The sequence below is a fragment of the Manihot esculenta genome, chromosome 3, assembly GCF_001659605.2.
Source record: "Manihot esculenta cultivar AM560-2 chromosome 3, M.esculenta_v8, whole genome shotgun sequence".
Taxonomy (NCBI): Eukaryota; Viridiplantae; Streptophyta; class Magnoliopsida; order Malpighiales; family Euphorbiaceae; genus Manihot; species Manihot esculenta.
Genome location: NC_035163.2, coordinates 24,753,854 through 24,780,951, shown reverse-complemented (window position 1 = coordinate 24,780,951; position 27,098 = coordinate 24,753,854). Strand labels below are relative to the sequence as shown.

Genomic DNA, 27,098 nt, shown 5'->3' with positions numbered 1-27,098 from the left:
CTAATATGATTTAACAGTGCAGACACGTTCTATATATTAAATATTAAATCAGAACATTTATGATAAATAGATATTAGTTGTTATACCCAGCCCGTTTTATAAAGAAAAAAAAGGGGCCCATGGCTATATATATAATTATTAGTAAATGTAAATATATTATGGATTGACTAGTTCAGCTATCAATCATCTCTTATATGTTTTATATTTTGAAACTATAGCAGATTACATGTATTCATATGTATAAATATTAGGGGAAGTTCTGTCAGTTTTCCGGGTCATATCCATCTCTACAGTTTTGGGTTTGGGTGTGACATTAGTTACACCGACAAATCATGTACCGAAAAGCTAAGTTAAACCACTTTTAATCTTCTGAATATTTGAATAGTTTTGACATTAATTTTCAATTTAAATTAATTAATTAGTTAATTATATTTATTGTCAATATTTTTTAAATCTAATGGATCACATAACTGAAAAATTACATGAAAAAATAAAACGAAAAGTTAAATCAAGTGGAACTTGATTGTATATAAATTGTCATTGTGATAAAATTATAATTTTAAAAAATTAAAATTTTAATTTAATTAATTAAGTAGGGACTTAATTAAAATTATTTAAAATTTATATAATTTGCTTATTAAAGTTCAATATTATAATTGTAATTTATTTATTTAATTAGTTAAATAAATAAATAATATTATACTAAAACCTTAGGTTTAAGTATAAAAGGAAATATTATGAGAATCTGTGTTTACTATTGTGAGAAATTCTTTTAAAAATATCTGAATTTGTAAAAAAATTAGAGGATTAGTGCTCAAAACCTCTCATCTTCTCAATTCTTTAGAATTGTTGTAAGAATTTTTTTATTACTATTTTATATGGATACCGTCAAAGACCGCACATTTAGACGATTTATAGTTTGCTACGATGGACGATCTCGTATTTTGTTGCAACAAAAACAAAAAATATTTATTTTCTCTTTAATTTTTATTGCTTTTCTCATTTAAATGCTATTTATGTCGGTCATTTTTTTTTTTAATTTTGCTACATTCAATAGTACGTTTGAAACCCAACGTGCACATGGTTATTTAACATCTTACTACTATTCACTTCTCCACTTCTTTTCTTTTTTATAATAAATAGCCATAACTAAGGTGGCGTAACTAGCGCCTTCAGATTGGAGTATTGCTGCAAGTCACAGTTCCTTTCCTTCAGCAATAGGATACTGTTCTTGTGAGCATTTATAGTGGCAATGAATTTTAAGAAGTAAAAGTCCACAGTACCACATTATTGAGAAAAGGTATGCCATACAAGAGCTATGGTTTGATCTTTTTAATATGTGCTGCTTCAGTTATTTCTAGATTGACAACACTGCCGAACATGCCACTTCTATATAGATACTTCAAAAACGAACTTTCTCTAGCATTGTTAGCGGCGTTATAGAAGTTATATAATCCATAAGACACGTAACGAACTAGGCCATACAAGAATTTCTGGTGTTGAATCATCTTAGTGTAATAAAGTCGAAGCACAGGATGTTTCTGTATCTATAATCTTTTATAGTATGCAGAGCGGACCTTAAGCTCAAAGAAAGAGAAAAGGACTACATTAGTTTACATTTGCTGTAAAAATATAGTTACAGGGTCTGAACACTCCATTTTCTGTTGCTGTAAATAGCAGTTAAGAGTGTTGTTTGATGATGTTAAAACAACCCTTTCCTCATATTTGGATTTCATGCAAAATTTGGGAGGTTTAAAGTTCATTTGCCATTGATCATAGGTGAAGAAAATCATTCCAGTACTTGGGATTGTCAAACAGAATTTGGCCTAATAGGTGATGCTCTGCTAATATGAGCTCAACAGATTTGTAGTTGATATTTCAACTAGGGTAAACCTATCAACAATGTTAGAAAGTAAGAATCACGAGAATACAAAATAAATGATGAGTTAATAACGTGAAGCGATGCCAATTTAAATTGTATAAGATTATTTTGGAAAAAACTATCATATCAAACTCAATTAATCTCGCATATAATGAAATAAGCATCTAATTTATTATTTCTTTCGTTTCATAATTTTTATATATTCTTCTTTTTAATTATCTTAAAATTATTATTCATTTTCATTTTTAAATGATAGTAATATATAAATTAATTATTATAATTCCATTTAATTTTATGTTATTTTTAAAAAATTTTCAAAATATTTTTTAATATTTAATAAAATTTAATATTTTTAAGACGGGTATAATTAAAAAATTAATTAAAAAATTATTTTTTTCAATATATATATAAAAAATAAAATAAATAAAAATTATGATCCGGAGAGTATATTATGTTTATTATCATTTAAAATTTAAAACATCACTTCCAAAGGGTCATCTAAAATGTTATTTTTCATAATGATATACTTTTTTTTACTCAATAGATGTTCTTTCTGTAAATTATTGGGAGTGGGTCTAAACTTTTGCTAAAATAAGATTAAAAAAAAAAAGGGAACATAGGAAAAATAATATGGATGATTTAATAACTATTTTCTGAACCTTATTTCTCAAACATTTTTTACAAAAGGTTTCCAAGCATATGTCCTTTCCTTGGTAAGCAGTTTCCTTGGTTATCACAAATTGCCAAATAAAGAAAACAATGCTGGCATTTCCTTGGAGCTATAATTTGATTACGAGACCACTGATTATAAGCAGCTGCATCAATCTTTTGATTACCTCCAGAATGGCTCCAAATGTTGAAGATGAAGGACTTGACCCGAAAAGCATATATATCCAAAAGCATGTCTTTTTTCCTTTATCCAGCAGATGATTATTTATTGGACTCGATGAACTTTACTTCCCAATAGCCTGTAAGAAGCCGTAATCCACACAGCAGGCAATAGTTTCTCTGATCATAACTTTAATATCATGCTTATAATCAAAACCCAGATCTCTTAATTTCTTTGAAGAAATCTCAGATGGTATGCAACGATCTTCTTCTCCTCCTGCAGACCTGGAGCCATAAACGACATTAACATTTGAAAATTATCAAAACCCACAAAAGTTGAATATATCTTTAACTTTTAACAAAATGAAACTGAACTTACCTTTGGATTTTTGAGCAAGGATACTCTTCTGCAAGATGATCAACTAACTCAGACATCAGATAACTCTGAGAACAGCATAGGTATCTCCCTTTTGCTGTCTTGTTCTCCATTAGAAATATATGTGCATTACATATATCTTCAATGTGGACTAATGCTATTGAACCCATTCGAGCATTAACTGCTGATAGTATTGAAAAATACTTGGAATCACCTGCACAAGTCGCAAAAATTTTCTCAGTTAAAAATTACTCCTCACTGCTGCATGTTCAGAAGTTGAAACTTTTCTGAGAACCTGTCAATGGAGATAAGAGAACTTGAATGCTTGAAGGGACACTTGGGGTGAGGAATGGACCAGCAACAGTTGCTGTTATTACTGAAACAAGATCAATGCCATTGTGGTTTGCATACTGGAATGCTGCTTCCTCTGTGAGAAGCTTGGAGAGTGCATAAACCTGTCATAACCAAAAGGTAACTTTCAATTTTGAATTAATTTTTCTTTCTGATATAATTGGCTCCGACCGGGTTAAACTCAAATTTCGAAATGATTCTGGTACCAATGAGTTAAAGCCTAGTGGTTGAATTAATTTTTCTTGACACCGGTTATGGAAGAGGAAGTGGAAATTTTACCCATCCAGTTGCTTTTGCATTCCAGACATAATCAACAGGAATCTGGCAAGTTTCGTCAACTACATCTCTCCATTTTCCAGAGCTGTCTTTAGCTGTTAGAGTACTGATTGATGATGTGAAAACAACCCTTTTAACAGATTTGGACTTCAAGCAAGAGTTGAGGAGGTTTAGAGTTCCTTTGATTGCAGGATCAATGACATTTGTCTGGACATAGTTCTCTTCGAGTACACAGAAAATAAGGAAACATGTATGAAACTACAATCATTACAAAGCATTATGGTTAAAAGAAATCGAATATGTGTATGAGACTGGAACTATACCAACGTTGGCGTTTTCAGTGACATTGAATTCCATTGAAGCTGCAACATGGAAGACGCCATGGCAGCCTTTCACAGCCTCATCAAAGCTGCCTTCTTCCTGCAAATCAGCTTTGAACAGTCTCAGTCGGTCACCTCCACTCCACATTGATAACAGATGCAATAACTTTGCTGCAAAATCAGGTCCCAATTTTTAAGTCAAGAAAATTATTAATTAGATCAAATATAATCAATACAATTAGCTCAGGGAACTTCTTGCACCCTATTCATATATCTTGGATCAAATATAAGCAACAGTTTCTTATTTTAGTGACTGTATAGAAAAACTTTCACCCGATTCATGTATCTTAGATTCATTATATATCAAGTTTCGGTAAAAATTACTCGTGTATATGATCAAATTCATCTAGATTATAATTAAGGAAGAAGAAAATATTCCATAAAGCACAGCAGAAGAAGAAACCAACAATTTTATTTGTTCTGTGTGTGTGTGTTAGAAGAAGAAGAAGAAGAAGATGCAGAGGAAACACAAACCAGGATCACGAAGAGTGGCATGAACCAAGTAGCCTCTTTGAAGAAGGAGCTTCACCAACCAAGAACCAATATATCCATTTGCACCAGTAACGCAATACCTAGCATTCTTCTTCTCTGAATTCTCAATTTCCATCAAAACTTTGAACTCTTTTTTCCTTTAACACAAAAATTGTTAGAAAAATGATTAAGCAGTGCAGGAGTTTTTCACAGCCACTGCCTGGTGCCTGCCCCTATATCACTTTTTTATTTTGTTCACGTTATTTGCGGTCTCTGCTTTGGCTTTTTCCATTTTTTAGGATATATAGAGATAGGTTACGTCAGCTTTTCCCCTATAAAAAGATAGACATATATATGAAAAATACAGCAATGACATGTATCTATGCTTCTTGCCGATCAAAATCTAACTTAATTTTTTTCAAAGAAAGATGAAATTTCGATTTCGAATCTATATTATTTTTATAATACTAATCTATTGATTCTACTCAATCTTTTTAGTATTAAAAATAAATTTTATTTTTTATATTTTAAAAATGAAAATATGTATGTAACTTTTTCTTTTTAATGTTAGATTATTACGATTCCTTTTGTTGGTATTCTATGCTTATTATTATTTTTTAATTACGTGCTGCTTTTTCTTACCTTTCTTTTTATATTTTATTATATGGTGAGATTTGGATATCTGCCTCTATTGTTTGTTTATAGGAATATTGGTGCCCTTATAAACGGCTTATTAATAGTTGATATGAAATTATTAAATAATTAAAAATGGGAGAGATAGAATCGTGTGAAAGAGATTTCGCTAATAGTTTTATATAGAATAGATATATGAATGGAACAGAAAAAACTAAACTTATCACAATTATTAATAAATTAAATTCTAATAATTTATATTTAATAACTTCGATTATTTAAAATTTGTAGTGCAAGATTTAGAGTATTATAAATATTATTTTAATTATTTAAATTTTAATTGTTTATGTCTATTTTTTTTATAAGTTATTTGAATTGAATAAAATTTTAACTTAATAATATTTTATGCAATTAGTTCTATTAATTTTTTAATTATTTATGATTTATGAGGATTAATATTTTTTATAATAATTTTTATCAATTATATATATTTATTTTATATAATTATTTATATTAGAGAAATAAATATATATAATATTTATTAATTATATTATATTAGATATGATTTAAAAAATTGTTAAATCAATAAACTAATATATTGTAAGATAATAAAAAAATTTTTACATATTAGTTTGTTATGGATATATATATATATATATATATTTATTTATTTTTTACAGTAATTTATTTTTTTTATTTAAATATCTTTTTATATAGTAGTTACTCAATTTTTATAAATATATTTTTAATATTATATTTATCATTTAAATAAAAATATAATAATTTTTAATAATAAAATATAATAAAATTTTTATTATAATTATTAATAATATATTATATTAAATTGTAGTAGAAAATCAAAAAATTAATAACAATTAATATAATAAATTATATTTGTTATATTAAAAAGTAAAAAATAAAAATGTCATACATTAATAGTGATGATAAAAATAATAAATTATATTTAATATATATATATATATTAATTATTATTTTATTAAATAGAATAATAAAAATATATAAAAAATTATAAATTTATGTATATAGCATAATTATGTAGGATTAACTGTGTACACATATTTATTATTATTCACATAAGAAATGAAACACACGTAGTATCAATTAATTAATAATGTTAGTTTAATTTTTTTAACTTATTTATTACTAAAAATAAAAATAAAATATATGGTGTTAAACTTTTATTGTGGTTAATAAAAATAAAAATAAAATATATGGTGTTAAACTTTTTATTTTATTGTGGTTAATATATTATATTAAAAAAATTATAAAAATTAAAAAGTCACATGCTAATAATAATAATAATAAATTAAAAAGTAATCTATAAATTATAATAATAAAAATAATAAATTTTATTTATTATGTATATATTAATTAATAATATTATTATATATAAAAATATAACTTAAAAATAAAAATAAAAATAAAACATATTAAACGTTTCGCTTACATAAATATACAAATTTAAAAATATCACTTAATATCATTATCAATTTAAATACGTCATTTATCGATATATATATATATAAATCCAAATATATCATTTATCAATCCCTTTAAAATCTATTTTAGAACCCAATCTTGATATTAAATTTAAGTTAATCAATTTAAATCTAAATATAAAATAAATTTAAGAATTATTTAAATCAATTTGAATACTATGGTTATAATTAATATTAAAATTATTTAGATCAGAAAATGGTATGGAGCTAATAGATATATAAGAAAATAATCATCTGTATGAAATGAGATGGAGTTGCTCGAAATACTAATGAACTAGAGTATTTAAATTTTGATTCTAATTTAATGCAGATTCAGTTTAGACGTGGAGATTGACGATAGGATAAAATTGAGATATTTTATTTTATAGTTTGATTTTTATATTTAATAAATTAATTTAAGTATATTATATAATTTATATTGTAATTTTATTTTAAATTTAAAAATATTATTTTATTATTTTCATTTGTTAAATATTTTATTTTATATTAATTAAATATAATTTACAAATTATTCTAATATTATAATTATTTGTTTAAATTTATAAATTTTATAAATTAATTTCTAAATATTATTAATATCGTTTTAAATAAAATTTATAGATTGTTAGATTAGACATACAAAAGATAATTTATAATGGCGGATGGATTGACCGTCACACCATGCAGAATATCCGAACAACCGAATCTCTGAGTGCTCAGGGATGCTTCAGGCAACTGAGTTTCGGAGTTTATTCTTGTGCAATCTAATCGGTGGCACCATCATGCCGGGTATTCGTATTCCGGGTCATTTAACCCGGAGCCCAAACTTGGGTACAAAATACCTCACGTAGCATCAATATTGTATTTGACGTTTTACAAACCTTGTTATAAAAATAATATAAAATATATTTAATTAATATATTCTTTTAGTATTTTAATTGTTCCTTTGTTCCACAAAGATATAACGACTTATTAAAAAATTAAGTAATTAATGTTATTAAACTATTTTTAAAACTAAGAAACAATCTTAATTTTAAAATATTAAATATAGATAACTAATATTTAAAAATTAGAAAAAAAATATTTTAAAAGGCTTATAATTTATAAATAATATATATATACCAAAAAGCCATATAGAGAGAGTTTCCACACTGACAGACACAAATCGGCTAATTGTAGTCTTCACTCTTCACCATGTTGTATTCTCAACGTATCAAGGTAAGATTTAAATCGAAGTTCGCGAGATAAATAGCCATTGAAGTACTCCTTAACCTTGATTCTTTTAAACAATGCTGGTGTTTCCTCGGTAATCAAGCTCGCTGCCGGACTTATATCACCGTCGAACCTCGGGGAATGAAATGCAACTATTGAGAGCCTTTCCTTCTGAGAATTCACTGTTGCACGATGCAAGATACTACGATATGTTCCATTGCTAATGATCTGCAACATAACATATAAAAAGAACATCATAGCCAAGACATTTAGCTTTGTCTGATTGAAACATAAAAGTCAGCCTCTCTCTGAGATTAATTTAAAGCAAGATCAAGGAAATTGATTATAAGTAGTTGAAGGAAAGATATGATCACCTCCAGAATGTTTCCAATGTTGACAACAAAGGCATTTGGAAGGGGCTTGACAGCAATCCAGTTGCCATCTTTCATAATCTGGAGACCTTCAACATCATTAACTTGCAGGAGAATGGAGATGCCTGAGCCGTCTGAATGTGGGGTAAGGCCAATGACCTTCTCCGGTTGAGGACATGGTGGATAATAGTTCATCCTCATTGTTTGCATTATGCCTTCAGTGATCATCTCTCTCATTTCCTCATCTCTAATTCCCAGAACTTTTGCCATCTGCTCAATGATATCCACGGCTAGCGTTTTTACTTCTGATGAATAACTCTCCAAGGTGTCTCTGCAAGAAAAACACGATGATGAAGAGCCTCACCAGCAGTACATGTGTATGTAAGATATGTGATGAAAATGAAAGAAGATAACCTGAAAGGAAGAGGGAGCTTTGGAAATAAGTGTGGCTTTCTCAAATGGATTGGTTGAGTGATCATAACGCAAATATCAGCCCAGTCAAGCTTTTGCTCCTCAGACACAACAAAGGCCTGCCCAAATCCTTCTACTTCCCCAGGATGCTGCCAGAATTGTTTCTTCTCTTCCATTGGGAGATTGAAGAAATCCTGAACTTGTGTCTTTATTCTCTCCAACAATGAAGAGCTTACCCCATGGTTTACCAACTGTGATTTCAGCACATGCAGCAAGCACAAAAACTAAGGCAAGCTACAATAGCTTTGATTTTTTAAGCACCGACAATGGTTTACCAGCTTACCCATGGTTTTCCAGCTTTGATTATTGAAAAATTCATTAATTAATGACTTGAAAAATACATTCTGTATGTCCGTTAATTTTAATTATTAAGTATTATAAAAAAAATTTAAAATATTTTTAATATGAAAAAATTAATTAATAAATTTTTTAAAAATTTAAAAAATTAATGAATTTTTTTATATTACAGAAATTGAGTATTAATTTTTCGTTAAAAATTTATTTATGTTCAATTGAATTCGTTTGTTCACACTAAATCTCTTATCTTTGCTCCCCTCTCAAATAAGTTTCCCATCAATTTTAAGAATTTTGATTTTACAAAGATCTGTTACATGGTCGTACACAATTTCCTACAACAGTAAAGTAAAGCAACTGGTACTTTCTTGTAAAGTAAATTTAATGATATTTCTTGCAAATTGAATTGGGCGTCAATTAAAGACGAAGAAGAAGAATGAGTGAGTGAGCATACCTGGAAGAAACCCCATTCTTTGCAAGCAAGGTGAAGCTTGGCCAACTCAGACTCCATGGATTCTTGGAGATGTAACCTCTGCATATCGATAACTGGAAGCTCAGGCAAAGTGCCATCATCCCCAGCAGCAACGATGGGACGATCCAGATCAGAGCGTATATATCTTTCTGGGACAGTAACCAAGGGCTCCTTAGCCAATTCTTGAACACAAGGCACCAGCAGAGAAGTTCCAAGAATGTTTCCCTTTGATTCCATGCTCTTCTCGCAAATAGATCCTTGGCTTGCAAACTGCTACACTAATGTGAATGTCTAATAAATTAAAATATAAAAGCAATTGATCAAAATATATTATGAAATTCATCCACGACAATTGCGTTTGATGTCTTTGTTTATATTATATTTTGAGAAAAAAAAAATTAAATATATAACGATTGGATATTAAACAAATAATTGTACCTTTTTTTCTTTCTTGATTGTGAGATTGGGTTTGGACTTATCCTTAGGCTTATCTTTAGGAAAATAAGTGGTTTCTTTTCCACTTTGAACGTCGAATTTCTTCTAGAATTTCAGCTTCAGGCCAATTGATTTCATCACTGTGCCACCAAACTAGTGGGAAAATTATTGCTTTGTGCATCTGGCTAATTAAAAATTAAAATAATCTTTAAAATTTTCAATACTGCGTTATTATTCAATCTCCCTCGACTTTAAATTTTTTTCACGAAAATCGATACTCTTTCTCAACTATGAATTTTTTTCTTAATTTCTTTTATTTTCTTTTAACTTCTATTTTTTAAAAGGCGTTAGGAGAAAATGAATAATTAATTTGAAATAAAAATTTTAAAAATGAGAGTCTTTCTCCTTAGTTCACGGCAAGCTAAAAAAGTCATTGGGACATATCTTTAATTTAATTTTAATTTTTTTCTTTTTTTTATTTTACACTTTTAGCTAAAAGTTAATTCATTTAAATATTTGCCCCTTATTTTCATTCATATACTCAAATTTATCCTTTTAAATTTTGATTAAAGTCGATCTATGGCATTTTTCTATTTAATTTCAAACTTTTTAATAATACCTAATAAATTTAAAAATTAATTTTTTATTAAAATTTTTCACTATTTTAATGGACTTATTTTAATTTTAAATTAATTATTTAATCGTTATTTGAATAGCATTATTCACAGCGCTACAATTCACGTTCTGAGGATAATATTATTTACAGTTTAATTTTTTTTTGAAATGTTATAGTATAAAAAGGTTTTAAAATAATATTATCATAATGTTCTTTTTTTCAATTTTAAACTAATATTACGATGATGGTTTTCTTTAATTTTTTATTTAACCGTGATGATGTGTTTGTTGGCCTTAATAATTTGAGACGACTTTTTTTTTTTTCACATGCAAGGTAATGCATTACAAAACTGCTAAATGCATTAAAAAAAACGTTATTATAAAAAATTTTAGTAATTCAATCAAGGGAAAATAATTTTTTAGAAATAATTTGGCCAATTAGGTGTATGAGGAATATATCTGAATGTAACATGCGGCATTTGGGAACTAAAAGATAATATAGCTGCCATCGTCACACTAATTTTTCAGATTGAAGAGGGCATCCACATAATGCATTATATAACAATAAAGAGTCTGTCACACACTCAATGGAATGAATATTCACATCAAAACCCCATTTAATACATGTAAGGACAACTCAAACTTCACTTGCAATAGCAGAGGAACCACAAATCTTGTTGACATGCCATGAACAACTGATCCTTCACTATCAATAACAACAATAGCAATAATAGCCAGGCAAAACTGATTTCTCCATGTAACATCACACATAAGCCTAAGAACTCAAGAACTCCAGATGGACGTAGATTCCAACTAAAGTTATGTAAAGTATCAAATGAAGCCAACACACAAGTAGAGAGATCAGCAAAAATATCACTCTGTTGCAACCGCCAGAAGCCGACAGATATTCATTGCGATGTGGCTGTAAGATCAAGGTCAAGCTTGTCAAATATGCATATGTTCCGTTCTTTCCAAATATGCCATAATATAAGTGTAATTAATTTCATCGGTAACAAACCATTAGAATCTAAGCGTGACTTTACCTTCAAAACTTCTCACCATTTCAAAAAACTACGAAAGCCTATAGACAGAGCATAAACCCATAAGGACTTACAAACCAAACCACTCTAATATAGGACCACCAAAAAAATATATATTGTAAAGTTTCTGGTTGAGACAAATAAATAGAACATCGAGAGTCAACTACATTATCTCGAGTTGCTAAATTATCCAAAATAAGCAAAGTATTATGGAGGCAGTGCCAAAGGAAAAATTTCAATTTAAGCATAACCGAAATAGACCAAACAAACTTCCACACTCCTAGAAGAACCGAAACTAAAGAAGAGGCCTGGCATGCTATATCCTGCAACATCATTTTGCGAATCGAAACTTATAACCAAAATGTATTGTATATTGACTATTCCTTGTAAAATGCCAAATGCAAGAATATGGAATACCAATAGGTGCCACTTGTATTGAGAGAATAAAGGAAGCATGTCGAGCGTCAAACAACTGATATTCAAATGAACACTTTCACGAAGCACATCTCTCTTGCCAATAGGCACCCATGGATCGGACCAAACATTAGTATTTCGACCATCTCCAATATTCAAATGAACACTTTCACGAAGCACATCTCTCTTGCCAATAGGCTCTGCTAAATCTACGAACAACGATGTTTAGAATGAACTTACCAAAAAAAAAGGAGAAAACTAGATACCTTTTAAAAGTCGCGCTCATAAACTATAAAAATTTTGAATGAGCCGCCAACATTGCTTTGCTAGATAAGCAAGATTGAATTTGATAAAATTTTAAAATCTTAAACCGCCTCAGAATTTCGAAACATAAGACTTGCCAATTAACCCATCTCAGCTCGATTTGGCCGCATAAACCCGCAATTCAATTGAAAGTGCGCCAGAAACGGCTCAATGTGCTTTAAAAGTTTTAAAAGATTAGTCGTCCCCCAGTGATTCTTGGATAGCTTGTTATGGACCATGTAGCTATATCGGCTAGGCATATTATATAAAATGCAGAATTAGTAATATATTTTTTTAAAACATTCATTAAATTATTAAAATGACAAAAAAAAATACAAAATCCATTTAAAAGTAATGATTAAATTGAAAGAATAATTCTAATAAACTTTCCATCTAACCTTCCACTAGAGTCCTTAAAAACCTATATTCATTGCAAATATCAAGGCTTCTATCAATAAAAAGTAATTATTATTTTAAAATAAAATTGCAAAGTAATTATAAATTTTTGAAATGAACTCATACATGCATAATTATTTATTGAAACCCACTTATATAAGTATCTTTGAACCCGCGCCGTATTACAATGATATTTCTTTAAATATATTAAAATTTATTTTTTTAATAAATATTATATATATATATATATATATATTATAATATAGTTAAATTTAAGTTACTATAATAAATATATACATAAAAATATTATGTAGAATTTTAATCTTGGTGGTTTTCCTTTTGAAGAGGTCTGATCTTGCTGGTTTTTCTTTTGGAATGTCTGACCTTTATGGTTTATCTTGCTGGTATACATAAAAATATTATGTAGAGTTCTGACTTTGGTTGTCTTTTTTTTGAAACGGTCTGACCTTGCTGGTTTTTCTTTTGGAAAGTCTGACCTTTGTGGTTTACCCTTCCAATTTTGCCTTCTAATTTGATCTTAGTAGTCTGGCCTTCTAGGTCTTTGCTTTTCTAACATTACCCTTCCGACCTGACCTTAATAGTTTGCCTTTAGTGGTTTGCCCTTCCAACCTGATCATAGTGGTCTGCCCCTTGGTGGTCTTCCTTTTGAAATGTATGACTTTGGTAATTTTGCTTTTGAAATATTTGATTTTGGTGGTCTACTATTTTAGAAGGTCTAACCTTGTTGTTATTCCTTTTGAAATTTGGAAGGTCTAACCTTAGTGTTCTTTTTTTGAAAGGTCTAACTTTGTAGGTAGGCTCTTATGGAAGGTTTGACATTGGTGGTCTTTCTTTTGGAAAGTCTAATATTAGTGTTCTTCATTTAGAAGATCTGACCTTAGTGGTCTGCTATCTTAGAAGGTCGAACCTTGGTGGTCTTCCTTTTGAAAGGGTCTGACCATGCTGATCTTTTTTTTGAAAGGTCTACCTTGGTGGTCTACCCTTTCGGCCTTGCCCTTAGTGGTCTATCCTTCCAAGTCTTACTCTTCCGGTCTTATCCTTTCGACCTAACCCTAGTGATCTGCCCTTCCACCTAACCTTAGTGGTCTACTCTTTCGACCTTGCCCTTCCGACTTGATCTTAGTGGTCTGCCCTTCTGATCTCACCTTAGTGAGACGTTCCTCTTTGAGATTTTCCTTTTGAAAGGTCTAACCTTAGTATTCTTTGGTGATCTACTCTTTTGGAAGGTCGGACCTTGATGGTCTTCTTTTTGAAAGGTCTAACTTTGGTGGTCTAACTTTTGGAAAGTCTGACCTTAGTGGTCTACCCTTCTAGTCTTGCACTTCTGACTTGACCTTAGTGGTCTATCCTTGCCCTTCCAACTTAGCCCTAGTGGTCTGCCCTTCCGGTCTTACCTTAGTGAGACGTTCCTCTTTGAAATCTTCCTTTTGAAAGATCTAATCTTAGTGTTCTTTGGTGATCTACTCTTTTGTAAGGTCGGACCTTAGTGGTCTTCCTTTTAGAAAGTCTGATCTTAGTGGTCTACCCTTCCAGTCTTGCACTTTCGACTTGTTCTTAGTGGTCTACCCTTCCAGTCTTGCACTTCCGACTTGTTCTTAGTGGTCTATCCTTCCAGTTTTTTCCTTCCAATCTGATCTCAGTGATCTGCCCTTATGGATCTTGCCCTTTTGACCTGACTGTAGTGGTCTACCCTTCCAGTCTGATATTAATGGTATGCCCTTCGAGTCTTACCTTAGTGAGACTTTTCTCTTTGAGAACTTTTCTTTTTGATGGAGATCTTTTCTTTTTGATGGAGATCTTTTATTTTAAGGTCTTTCTTCTTGAGGGAGGAACCAACAACAATGTAATACGGTACCGTAACATCTTATAAAGAGACGATAGCGAGAGTAAAAATATGTTGGCAGATACAGTGGTACGCAGATAGAAAGCCAATGATTACAAGCAAAAACCATACAAGTGGGGTAGCAAAATAAGAAGGGTATGAACATAATTTCATATGCTGCACAGAAAAACAATAAACACAACTAATTAAAAGATAAAAAAACCGTAGAAAGAATATATCTTGAAAAGAATGACAGAATAAATATGAATATTCGCAAAACAAAATTGATATTGTTTATATCGAGTTACAAATTGCAACTGAGTTTTATACATATATATATTACTATCACTTTGTCATTGCATAAAAATTATCTACATGGAATACCAAATGTATTACATATATTTTTATTAATTCCTCAAAATAACAAAAAGAACCATGATTAACTTTTTATTATTTATATAACTTTCCCATTCAAATTCCATATTATATCACATTTCATAAAATGTCCCTTTATTGCCATAGATTTATTAAATAAAATAAGCCACCTTTTTATTACTCCATTGTAAAAAAAAATAATAATAATAATAAAATAATAGTTGATAAAAAAATTTATTAACTATTTAAAATATTAAATTACCAATTATTTATTGATGTTTTTTATTTAATTCTTTAAAATGAAAATTTTATAGCGATAGTTACAATTTAATCAATAATAGGAGAACTTAATGCAATATTTGATAGGAAGTGAAATATAGTGTAATTAAATTTTTTATTAAAATTTAATAAAAAATTTAATTATATCATATTGTATTACGCAGCTCTGAACACGCCTAAGAGTCAGTCTTAAAAATGTTGCAAATCAAAAATCAAATTATCCCCCTCTTAATACAAATAGAAAATACAATATGTAACTGATTTTTTTTTTTAATTCAAATCCAGCAAATGATATTTAATAACCAAGGCATTAGAAGAATATGAACAATAATTTACCAAAAGTTAAGAATTTATTTATAAAAAGGTGTTAATAATATTTTTCAAAATTCAGAAAATAATTTATTTTTTAAAAAGTGAAAGCCATTTCTGTAGAAATAGCTTAATTTTCCTTTAAACAGAAAAATAAGATCCACTGATCAATCTTTATGAAATGCCCCAGACAGCAGAATGTGCAAGAAAATGTATTCCTACAAAATATTTTCTGAAAAACTAAAAAAAATCTTAACTCTCTCACTTGCAAACAACATTAAACTTAATCATCCATGCACATGAATGAATTCAATATTTAGTTTGGGTAACGGAGATGCTAGTTGTTGCAGACACTTGATCAACAAACTGCATTAGATACAATATAAACCAACTTGCAATTTTTAGGCTACGAATCTGTATCAGTTAGCCATACAACCAATGGTCCAGTGACTTTAAATGAATTAACAAGATCATCATCTCAAAATAATTTGACCATGAAAGAAGAAAAGCAGACAGAACTCAACTCATGTGTTATGTTCCTATGAAGCAGCAGCTACTTCAGTTTTCTTGTTCTGCTCTTCCTTCAAAGTTTTCCACTGCTCTGCACTATCAATTACTTCGCCGGTTTTTATGAGATAACGAACTCGCTTCCCATTGTCAAGAACTTTATGGCCGACTCGGCTCGCTACATTCTGTTCCTTAGAGTAAAGCATCACATTTGAACTGTGAATAGGTGCTTCAATCTGCAATACCGTAGAGCAGGCTAAATAAGATCAAACTAATACATAGTAATAATCTATTAAAAACAGAGCTGAAATATCTAAACTTTTCGGTGATGGTATCCTTTGCTAGAAAAAGTTGAATAAATGAACAAAATTGTGGGAATCAGTCACACATCGGCTGGTTAACAAATATTATAAGAATATATAATAGCCGGTAAAAAAACTATTAAATAACTTGGTTTAACTATTTTGGATCACGTAGAAAATGGATCAAAAAGTTATTTAGATCAGTTTGGACTGAGTTGTTACAAAATGCAGTTTCAGAACAGAAATTTTTTAGATAAATTTATAACAAGATTTTTTTTTCTTTGTTTTACAAGTAACATTCTCAATTACTAAGCATCCCTCTTATATAATGAAAAATAATGAAAGTATAAGAACTGTTTACGATTAAACCAAGTGAAACAACCTTAATAATCTGTCCAGGTTCTCCCTCTTCTCTGCTCTTCACATGCTTGGTCTTCAGATTTATTTCTTTGACTACCACAGTGCTGTTATGCCTGAAGATCTTAGTAACCTCTCCAACCTTCCCCTTATCATCTCCAGAAATTACTTTAACTGTGTCTCCCAACTTAACATGCATTTTGTGTAAAATTGGAAGGCTGTTTGGCTTACATTCCTTCCGCTCCCATGGCTTAAGCTGTAAGAGGGGAGGGAGAAAGAAAAGATACAGGCTCATCAACAACTAGTTAATCAATTCCCAAAATGTGAAGCATGCTTATCATACCCCATCAAACAAAATAGTGCACTTCACCGCAAAAGAAAAAATGAATTTTCATGCAAGGCTCAACTAATAAGCCTTCACATTTTCTAACTCTCAGCTAAGCATTGGAGCAACTAAGCAACATTTACTGTATGCCACAATTCAGATGCAAAAAGATGCATTGATGATAGTTTTTATCTGCCTTTAGCCTTACAAAATTAAATCTCTCTGTGATAGCTTTAATGAACACATCAACATCTCACAATGGAAATTACAGAAAGAAACTCTCATGCATGGGAGATTCTAATCTTGATCTTATTTTGATATTAATTGCAAGGAGTGGGTAGAATTTCCCATTCAGATCCTTTAGGCTTCACTTCTCCTGTCATTGCTTTGCAGTGTTCTATATTTTTCTTCCATTTGCAATAAAAGCCTCAAAATGTGTTTACCAATAAACAAAATGTGAGAGAAAGGTAAAGTTAGAATTAGCACGAGAAGGATTCATGGTACCAACCTTCGCAACAATGAGACACGTATTCTCTGGTGACTTGACCTGCATATCAAACAAAGCCTATAGATCGTTATGCAGCAACTATAGCAATAAGGAAATTCTATTGAGTGCATTGCAGCAGGTCACAAACATAACCTATAAGGTTGACAATTAGCAATAAAACCATAACAGAAAGTAACACCAAACTATCTTCATAATTATAAAGCATTCAGACATAATTATAATGACCACTCTACATAAAAATAGAACAAAAATGGGCACACACCAGATAATAATTAGTTCATCAACTAAACAGCAGCAAAGATGATCAACCTCCTCATTCCTCAGGCATCCATTCGACTTTGGGACAGCTTTTATGATTTACCACAAAAGCATTCTTACAAAACTTAAGCAAAAGCTCAGAATAATCAGCAAAAGAATCAAAATTTCACCAATCCTCTTGTTCATCTGCATTGAACCTCTCATTTAGATATTGCTAATAACCCACTTCAATGGTTGGAGCATTAACAAGACAATCTTTTGAAATTTGTTCAATTTTGTGAAAGCCCAAGAGGAAATTACCAACGAAAATCCATGAAAAATAATGTAGTTGGGAAAAAATGAAAATTACTTTACATGATTCTATACATCAAGAACAGGTGACTCCAGTTCAAGCCAGTCCCTTTATAATACGGAATACAAGTAAGCCAAGTACAATAAAAAAAAAATTAAAATTGAGAATTGATATGCTTATCTAAAATAACAATAATAAACAGAGAACTGAGAAGCTCAAAAGGCAATCTGAGTAGCAGGAAAAAGTTGGAAAGATAACGTACGGATATAGGGGAAACAGAGGGAAAAGAGAGGCGTTGGCCAAAGAAAGAGTTGGAAGTCATAGAAAGTGAGGTCATTGAGCTCTGAAGAGCAGCCATGGCTGCCATTTCTCGCTTCGTGTAAATCTTCTTCTGGTTCTTCTTCCACCGGAGTAATGGAGTTTTTACGAGAAAAGGATAATAAGAACGAGGGAGATCGTGGGAGAGGATATGGTACAATAAACGACGACGTTTAATGTTATCTTTGAAGCGATGGATTTGCCGAGTTGTCTCACGGGCCTCAATGGGCCGAAACTTCTTTAACCTTAGCCCACCGCTCTCCTTCTACCCACTACAAGATCACTCGCTAAAGCTGGTTCTTTTAACGCCTTGATCCCAAGATAGTAGATATTTTTTCTTGATTTCTTGAAAATTACAATTATTTTCTAGTTAACTTCCTAAAAAATGAATGCTGAAATGATTGAGTATTACAAACTTAAGAGTAAAGAAAAACAAAAAAAGAAATTTTTGAAGCCATTGTTACAAGAAAAAGGGTAACTTTTTTCCTTCCATTTTCCATTATACAAAATAGCAAAGATTAAAACAAAAACAAGAGAACTGTATGTTATATAAGATTTACAAGTCAACTGTCTTCAATCCTAACAACCTCCGGCAGATATCAGTATTTAGGATGGGTAGCTTGCCTCCTAACTCCATTGAGTTCACCTGTCTATCATAAAATAAATGAACTTTAGAAAATAAACCATCATCTAGAAACTTCGCAAGTGTCAACACTGTCCATAAACTCCTCTTGCCAGTGGCAGTTAGAGACTGGAGTCTGAACTTCTAGCTGGTCCATATCAATGGAAACTTCATCTGCTGTGGCAGAAGGGGACACTGGAGTCTTTGTTTCCGATTGGTCCATATCGATGGAAACTTCGTCTGCTGTCGCAGAAAGGGACTTTTTGTCATGATGCCTTCTATTTTGATTCAACTTGAGAATCCGTGAGAGTACTTGCACAATGTCTCTCATGGAAGGTCGTTTTTTTGGTACAGAGTTGATGCATTTATACGCAAGAGCAGCAATTTCATTCAGCTCCCGCACATCAAACTTCCCTTCTAGACGTGAATCCACAATTTCCTCCCAGCCAACTTTCCCCTCAGCATTCATTGCTCCCTATTTGTTATCACAAGCCAGTTCTAAGTTTAGAAATAGCATACATTATGACTTCATGTTGAGGATTAGAAATGGAGGCAGCTTACGAGTTCGACATATTCCATGAGACCCTGTTGAGGATTTCTGCAAGCTATAAGTTCAAAGAGCAACATTCCATAGCTATAGACGTCGCTTTTTTTTGTGAAGTTCCTTGTAGATATGTAATCAGGATCAAGATATCCAAAAGTTCCCCTTATATTAGCAGCATTTCTGTCTACCATTTCTTCTCTTGAAAGCCCAAAATCTGCTACCTGCTTGAACCAGCATAACCAAAGGCAACAAATTACCATGACAGACAAAAAACTTGCTGATAGAGTAACAAAATATACTGGTAAAATAAATTTAAAAAATTAAAAAAAAAATACTTTACCCGGCTCCTAAATATTGAAAAGAAAATGCACCAATCAAGAAAAAAAAAAGAGATGCAAGGATTCATTTGGATAGATGAGGATTTGAATTGAAGGAGTATGTGAATTTGACATTAACATTGGTTTTTATCACTTTAATTTGGCCGACCGATGACATAGTTTCAAATCTAAAATCGTTTCAAATGCACATCTATCCAAATGAACACTGAACTGAATGTATTTTGCAAATGACTAGGTCCGCAGGTAAAACTTCAATGTATCATTTAGGCAACAGACATACCCTGGCTCTCATAGAATGATCCAACAGAATGTTGGAAGATTTAATATCCCGGTGAATCACAGGAGGAACTGCCTGAAGCAAAAAAAGGAAATATTAACAAATCTAGTACATAAAAGCTTTTTTGAGCTAATGAGTCAGTTTCATGACGGCAGAAAGACAGGCATGCACATATAAACATACATGCTATTGTCCAAATAAAATGGAAGTTTACCCCATCATGAAGATACTCCAAACCCCTTGCTACATCTAAAGCAATATAAACCCTCAAATCCCAGCTCAACAGTTCATGATTTTCGCCTGCATGAAAAAGAAAGCCATGTAGTTTTTCATGGAAGTTGCACATTGATTTAGAATATGAGTGTGCTGCAAACAAATATCTTCCTCACCTATAAATCCTGGCTTCATTTTTAAAATGCGAATTGTAGCTAATTGATTGTGTGAATGAATATGAAACATTGTTGTGAACAATATTACATGCAAAAGGATCAGTTCAGCATGCAGATTTCTGGGTTTTATGACAAACTTGATTTATTCAATAAAGAAAGGTTTTAACTTCAACTTGAGTCATGGTGTATGAAAATGGAAACTACTGATTGTGTAAAAACACTAGAATAATAGAAACAAAGACGAATTTTGTGTTCGTCCATTGATTCTGAACAAATCAAGACTCTTATGTCCTATTTGACCTTTAGAAGGATTGAAAACTAATCATAGGAGAATAAATGCATATCCATTAATTTAAGCCCACCATGAGAATTGGCTTTCACTTTTCAGCATGAAATGAGATAATTAGAAGAACATAAATCTAAAATGCAGAAACCTATTCATATTGACCATCCTTTTTCCAGCATTGCAAAGCATATGGATTACTCAAAGATCAGGATTTAGGACTACGCTTGGTATCTCGCAATTGTGTTTTCACACTCATTTTTACGCAAAGATACCCATATGAAAACCTCAATAATGCATATAAAACAAGGAAGTTTACACTTTAGGAGTAACTCTAGCTAGGAACAGGTTCTTCAATTATTGAAATCTTTAGCTATGACAGGTAAGTGACTCAATTTGAAAAAAATAGGCTAAAAAAGTAAAGAGTAGGCTAAGAGATGAGAGTATAATTTCTCCATTGTACATTTGTTGTTCATCGTTACACACAGACACACACACATATATATATATATACTTGAAGTGAAGATTCTGAAATAGTACAACTAATATTTACAGCTAGCAAAAACATTATTTCTTCTACAACAATTTTTTTGTTACGTGTACCTCTCTAGAAGATTCTCACGGTTTATGCTGAGTTAGTGCAATCTCTGTAGAAGAAGGTTGTTGCACTCCATTTTATCTCCTAGAATTGTACACACCATTTTATTTAAAAAGTTTCAGGAACATAGACATGAGACTAGACGTGGGCACGGGACTGGTCATGGACATGGGAATGAACATGAGACTAGACGTGGGCAAGGCTCTCTTAGTCGTGCGCATGTCTAATGTTGTATTTATCACAATTGCACAGACATTGGTCCCAAGTAAATTGACATCAAGCATCACACAACCTAGTATGCTTGGGATAGAAATTCAACTACAGGTTCCAGAAAGTAAACACAGAGATTTGGTGCTGACTTACTGTACAAATGAGAAGCTAAGCTGCCTTTACTCATATAAACGTATATAAGCATATGTTGGCCCTTCTCTGCACAAAATCCAACCAAATTCACCAGGTTTCTATGATGCAACCTTCCCAATAGCATAACCTGAAAAATAATCAAATGGAGCTCAAATGTTTAAAGTTGATGAGCAACATGGAGTGGAGGGGGAAAAACCTATACAAGAGAAGTATTGCATATATACAAAACATATAAAATGCATCAAATCGCTCAAGTCATGCACAGTGGAAAAACAAGAATAGCTTCCTGCAGAATAGAGCAATTTACCAGGCATGTTTAAGACATTGTGTTTTCTCAATAAATTTATTTCTCAAACTTAATATATTTGTTCCTAGTGAGAAAATAATAATCCTCCAGCATCTAGGCTTTCCTAAAGTTAATATCCAAAATACATCAAGCTCCCAAAACTTTGGTCCAAAAGTCCAGCCATATTGATGTTCTATTCATTGTTTTATTCGTTAACTTTATTTGTTTATGAACTTCTTTTAGGTTGTTGTTAGGTAAAGAACCCTAACACAGAGAAGTAGTAGAGAAATATAGAGTACAGGAGAATAGAAGAAGTAGAGAATAGAGAGTGAGAGAAAGAGAAATATTACTGATGTTCAAGAATTCTCGAATGAGCAATACAGAATGTTTAGCCTCATTATATGCACAGGAATTCCTCGAAAAATAACTGCTTTTAACCACTTCAACAACTACAGCTGCTTTCAGCTACATTTCCCTCCAAAATACAATCCCTTTTCACACCAATGGTTTCTTATCTCTATGCTTCCTTCTATATGTGACAGGTCCATGTCTGTGTCAGTTGTCATATTCTAAATGACCTTTGATATACACAGATATGTTTATGTTCATTGGCACATGCTTTGTGCAAGTTGTAATATGTTTCAATAGCAAACCATTTGTTTGAGTGCCAATGCAAGCAAGTCATTAACTGTTAATCAATGATACCTCAGCTTGAAACTCTTTCTCCCCTTGCTTGGAATCAGTTGCAAGCATTTTAACTGCAAAAGTCTGACCAGATGACATTTCAGCTTTATAAACTGGACCAAATGCTCCTTGTCCTATTAGTGTTGTGAAATTATCGGTTGCTTTTTGCAGATCCCTGCACGAGTAGCAGAAGGAACAAAATTACAAACATGAATTAAAGAAAGAAACAAAGTTTTGTATTAACAGTGATCCCTGATGGTGATTTTTATATTCATTTTATGTGATGTTTATTATTCATAGCAACCTGAAATGTATGGGTTGGCTATCTCATATTACTAATTCAATGATGCTAAATATAAAAGCGTGCAAAATAACATAGTTATACAAAGAGATTGCAGATCCTGCTCAACTTATGGTACTCGGTTGTGGCAAAGAGATTTAAGACCATTAAAGCATTCAAAATTAGCTGGAAAAGCTAATCCTGCAAAAGGTTTCACACGAAAAACATACTTGTACGAATACTCGGGGATTCCAGCCACTGACACCACATAACTCTTCCTAAATGCATCAAGGCAGGAGAACATGCAATTGCATCCAGATTTAACAGGTGATTCCGGGGCAAGAGTTGAGTCTGATAAATTAGTACATGAATCAGCACCATTTGCCCGGATAGGGATTGTGGCTGCCCGCCTAGAACTTCTGGTACCGATCTGCGAGCGTTTCCTGTGACATCTAAAACAGAAGAGTGCCAAAACAGCCAATATCACTCCAATCACCAGCCCTATTGAGATTCCTGAGATCAACCCACATGACTCCCCTTTCATTTCCTTGATCCTTTTCTATTTGCTAAAGAAAAGACTCCAGTCCATTGATTGAACTGCAATAGAAAGTAAAGTAAAGCAAAGCAGCAGTGTTCAATTTGTATTTTGTACACAGTTCAAACAATGCTGATTTGCATCTCTACAGTTGTACAACAGAACATACCTTCTGAATTTGACCTTTCAATTATCAATTTCAGGAGTTATATATTGCAATAAAATCTGTAGATTTGCTAATGCACATTTAATTGATTACTGGTCAAATTAAGAAAAAAATCTTTGAAAGACAAATACTGAAATTCGTTTTAAAAAATAAAATAAAAAACAACTGCTCTATATTCACCGCGTAAGAAATCCACCAAAGATATTCTATTTCATCCTTAATTAACTGTACAAAAACATGGAAATGTTCACTGAACTGGTAAAGACAACAAAGCAAATTACTCTAGAAGAACAAAATTGGAAAACCCAGTAACAATAATTAATATATTTTTTTAAAAATCCTCTGCAGGACTAAAAGGGAAAAAAAGAAAAAGAAGAAGAAGCTGCAATTTCCATCAAGGTAGCCAAGACAAAGATATTCAGAAGGTGACGAGAGAAATCCAGCAACACTATATGATAAAATTTGTCAAATATTTAAGACAAAGTGATCTGCATGTTTGGTTTCCAGAGAAAAAGCAGGAAAAAGCAACTCTTGTCTTTGAACATTTTTCTCAGCAACCAAGAAAGAAGAATAAACAATTGAAATTCACAGATCAAAGTAACAATAACAGAACAGAATAAGTAAAAGCGAAAAGCAGAAACGTGGTTTTAAAAAGAAGAAACCTATAACACATTGATCTAGAAACAAGCAGCCACAACGACAAAAACCAACGTTTCAAACCAAAACTCACCAGTTAACGGATAAGGGTCGAGACAATTAACAGTTTCTTGGCAGCAGAAACAGAAAATGAGAGAAGAGGAAAAGAAAATGCTCGGGGTGGGTTTCAAGGCTAAAAGCAATGGGAGAAAATAATCTGAAAACAGAGATGAAGTTAAGGGAAGAGAGCAGCTTATAGGATCTGCTTCGAGAAAACGCCCAGAAAGCAGAGTTTTGGACACGACGACGAGTGTTCTAATGTCTGACAACTGAAAAAACAGTTCCTTTTTTGAACAAAAAATTCCGTGAGTCGCCGTTTGCATTTTGTAGAAATAAACGCGCCGAAGGTATCAAGAATGGCAGAGTTACCAAAATAGCCTCCATTTTATTTTCAGATGAAATTCCAGTTCAGCACAAGCTCAATTTCACACAGGAACGATTTTTATAATTATTAGATTAATATTTATATATAATTAATTAAACTATATGTTATAAATATATTAATTGTGAAGCTAGCGAGCTTTTTATAGCTTTTTTTAAATTTTTTTCTAAATTAACTTTTATTTAATTTATCTCAAACAATTTTATTTGGAATAATTTTTTTGCGAAAAGTTCATATCATCATATTTTCAAATTTTTTTAACAATGAATTATTAATTTTATATTTAATATTAAAATTATTTTTAATATTTAGTATTAAAATTCTTTTATACTTTAAAATGAAATATGAGAACTAATTTTTTAATTTTTAAGATAATAATTTTACATTTTTAATCAAACATATTATAATTGTTATAATTTGGGCAAAATGGATTAAAATTTTAATTGAGGGGAGAAGTGAACGTGTGCAAAATTCAGGGGTAAAACTGGAATTTAAACCATTCATGTGATGCCATGGGGGGGTTTGGGTATACTTCCGGGACCAGATTTAACTTGAGCAACTGGACACGTGGGGCCTGTAAGTTTATTTAATTAGCGTGGAACACCAAAATCCGAAAAAGGCCAGAGGGGAAGGGTATTTTTTTTCTGTTTTTCTTTTTTTTTTTTTTTAACAATAGAAAGCATACATTAGAAGCCCACATATGAAAACTCAAACAAGCCTAGAGATGGCTGGTAGGCTGGCTGCTGCTTAGGAACTCAACCTCGCCGCTGGGAGAGAAGCCATTGCAAGGTCGCCGATCTCCCTCGATCCAGCATCACCCTTGAATCTACAGAAGTCCAAGCTAAATGAAAAGAAACAAACACATAGACAATCAAATCTGAATTAAAACCCTCTTAAGAAAAGATTTGCCTTTACTTGATTTAAAATGATAAAGAAAATTAATAAAAAAAATGATAATTTATAATTTTACTCTATATATTTTTAGAAATAACTTATATGAAGATGAAAATTTTATAATTTTCTTATAGAAACAATATTCTTTCACTTTTTTTAAAATTCTTAGTTTCATGGATGAAATATTTATCTAGTCTATAGTTTGAAGCTACATAATTTATATTCTAAATACATCCCATTAGGGGAGAGCATTTCTCGGTCTAAACCGAAAAATCAAATCGAACCAGTTGATTTCGGTTTATCGGTTCGGTTAGTCGGGACAATCGGTTTGGTTCGATTAATATATTTAAAATTATTCGATTTTCGATTCGGTTCGGTTCAAATATATTAAATAACCGATCAAACCGAAATAACCGATTTAGTGGCTAGGTCAAACCCAAGCCCAAGCCCTCCCCCTCTCTTTCTTAACCCAGCACCCCAAGCTCTCCATCCCTTTTGACCCCAGGCATTCTCCTCCCCATTCTCCTCCCCATTCCTGATTCCCCCTAGCCCGAAACCCTATTCACTCACAGTCTAAATTAAAATACCTAACGATGAATCATCGAATCCCATTCCCATTAATCTCTCTCTCTTTCCCGTCGACCGTCGACCGTCAACCTCTTCCCGTCGATCTGCTGAACGAGATCACGAACCGCTCGCTCCCCATCGATCTCTTTCCCTCCCTCCCTATTGATTTGCTGAGTGTCGCCGCCCGTCGATTTGCTGAACGAAGTCACGAACCGCTCGCTCCCCCTCGATCTCTTTCCCTCCCTCCCTATTGATTTGCTGCGTGTCGCCGCCCGTCGATCTGCTAAATAAAGTCATGAACCGCTCGCTCCCCATCGATCTCTTTTCCTCCCTCCCTATTGATTTGCTGAGTGTCGTCGCCGATCGTTGTCTGTCCTCTTTTATTGAGGTATGATTTTTGTTTTATTGCTAAACAATGAATCTGCTTATTGGGTTCTTGCATTGTATAGCGTTTACTATGGAGCTTTTCTCTGGTTAGGTTTTGTTTGTTGTATGAGATTAGTGGATTTTGAATCTTGTTGAAGAATTGGGTTTATTTATTGATTTTGAATCTTGTTGAAGAATTGGGTTTATTTATTGATAAATTTATGTGAAATATGTATTGAATTATTTGTTGAAATTAGAAATAGAAAATTTAAAAAAAAAATTACAGATTTCGGTTTGAACCGAACCAAACCGAACCGAACTTATTTTTATCGATTCGATTCGGTTCGGTTATATATTCATAATCGGTTTTTTCGGTTTTTAAAATTTTAACACTTCGATTTTTGGTTTTTTCGGTTCGGTTCGATTCGAAACCGAA

At 31.7% G+C, this 27,098-nt stretch overlaps 4 protein-coding genes across 6 annotated transcripts; all 4 read right to left on the bottom strand.

The window, feature by feature from the left end:
* Nucleotides 1-2,500: 2,500 nt before the first annotated feature.
* On the bottom strand, nt 2,501-4,849 carry LOC110611185 (putative anthocyanidin reductase). Its single transcript, XM_021751349.2, has 6 exons — nt 4,568-4,849; nt 4,037-4,204; nt 3,717-3,934; nt 3,382-3,541; nt 3,090-3,300; nt 2,501-2,995 (listed from the first exon to the last, which is right to left on the bottom strand). The coding sequence occupies exons 1-6, from the start codon at nt 4,698-4,700 to the stop codon at nt 2,836-2,838; spliced, it is 1,050 nt and encodes a 349-aa protein (XP_021607041.2). The 5' UTR covers nt 4,701-4,849; the 3' UTR covers nt 2,501-2,835.
* Nucleotides 4,850-7,765: 2,916 nt separating this feature from the next.
* LOC110610304 (protein SRG1) lies at nt 7,766-9,885 on the bottom strand. Its single transcript, XM_021750165.2, has 4 exons — nt 9,499-9,885; nt 8,694-8,941; nt 8,283-8,610; nt 7,766-8,136 (listed from the first exon to the last, which is right to left on the bottom strand). The coding sequence occupies exons 1-4, from the start codon at nt 9,751-9,753 to the stop codon at nt 7,879-7,881; spliced, it is 1,089 nt and encodes a 362-aa protein (XP_021605857.2). The 5' UTR covers nt 9,754-9,885; the 3' UTR covers nt 7,766-7,878.
* A 5,994-nt stretch (nt 9,886-15,879) lies between these two features.
* Nucleotides 15,880-18,554, bottom strand: LOC110610369 (50S ribosomal protein L24, chloroplastic). 2 transcript variants are annotated; one of them, XM_021750267.2, is made up of 4 exons: nt 18,337-18,554; nt 17,525-17,563; nt 16,717-16,947; nt 15,880-16,268 (listed from the first exon to the last, which is right to left on the bottom strand). In XM_021750267.2, the coding sequence occupies exons 1-4, from the start codon at nt 18,439-18,441 to the stop codon at nt 16,065-16,067; spliced, it is 579 nt and encodes a 192-aa protein (XP_021605959.1). In that variant the 5' UTR covers nt 18,442-18,554; the 3' UTR covers nt 15,880-16,064. The 2 variants fall into 2 exon arrangements, with proteins under 2 accessions (XP_021605959.1, XP_021605957.1); XM_021750265.2 differs by having other exon boundaries at nt 17,525-17,581; nt 18,337-18,534.
* A 298-nt stretch (nt 18,555-18,852) lies between these two features.
* LOC110612125 (calcium/calmodulin-regulated receptor-like kinase 1) lies at nt 18,853-24,751 on the bottom strand. 2 transcript variants are annotated; one of them, XM_043954885.1, is made up of 8 exons: nt 24,488-24,751; nt 23,287-23,653; nt 22,798-22,951; nt 21,807-21,933; nt 20,388-20,473; nt 20,177-20,248; nt 19,576-19,779; nt 18,853-19,489 (listed from the first exon to the last, which is right to left on the bottom strand). In XM_043954885.1, exons 2-8 carry the CDS (start codon nt 23,598-23,600, stop codon nt 19,079-19,081), a joined length of 1,368 nt encoding a protein of 455 aa, XP_043810820.1. In that variant the 5' UTR covers nt 23,601-23,653; nt 24,488-24,751; the 3' UTR covers nt 18,853-19,078. The 2 variants fall into 2 exon arrangements, with proteins under 2 accessions (XP_043810820.1, XP_043810821.1); XM_043954886.1 differs by lacking the exon at nt 24,488-24,751 and having other exon boundaries at nt 23,287-24,438.
* Between the last annotated feature and the right edge of the window lie 2,347 nt (nt 24,752-27,098).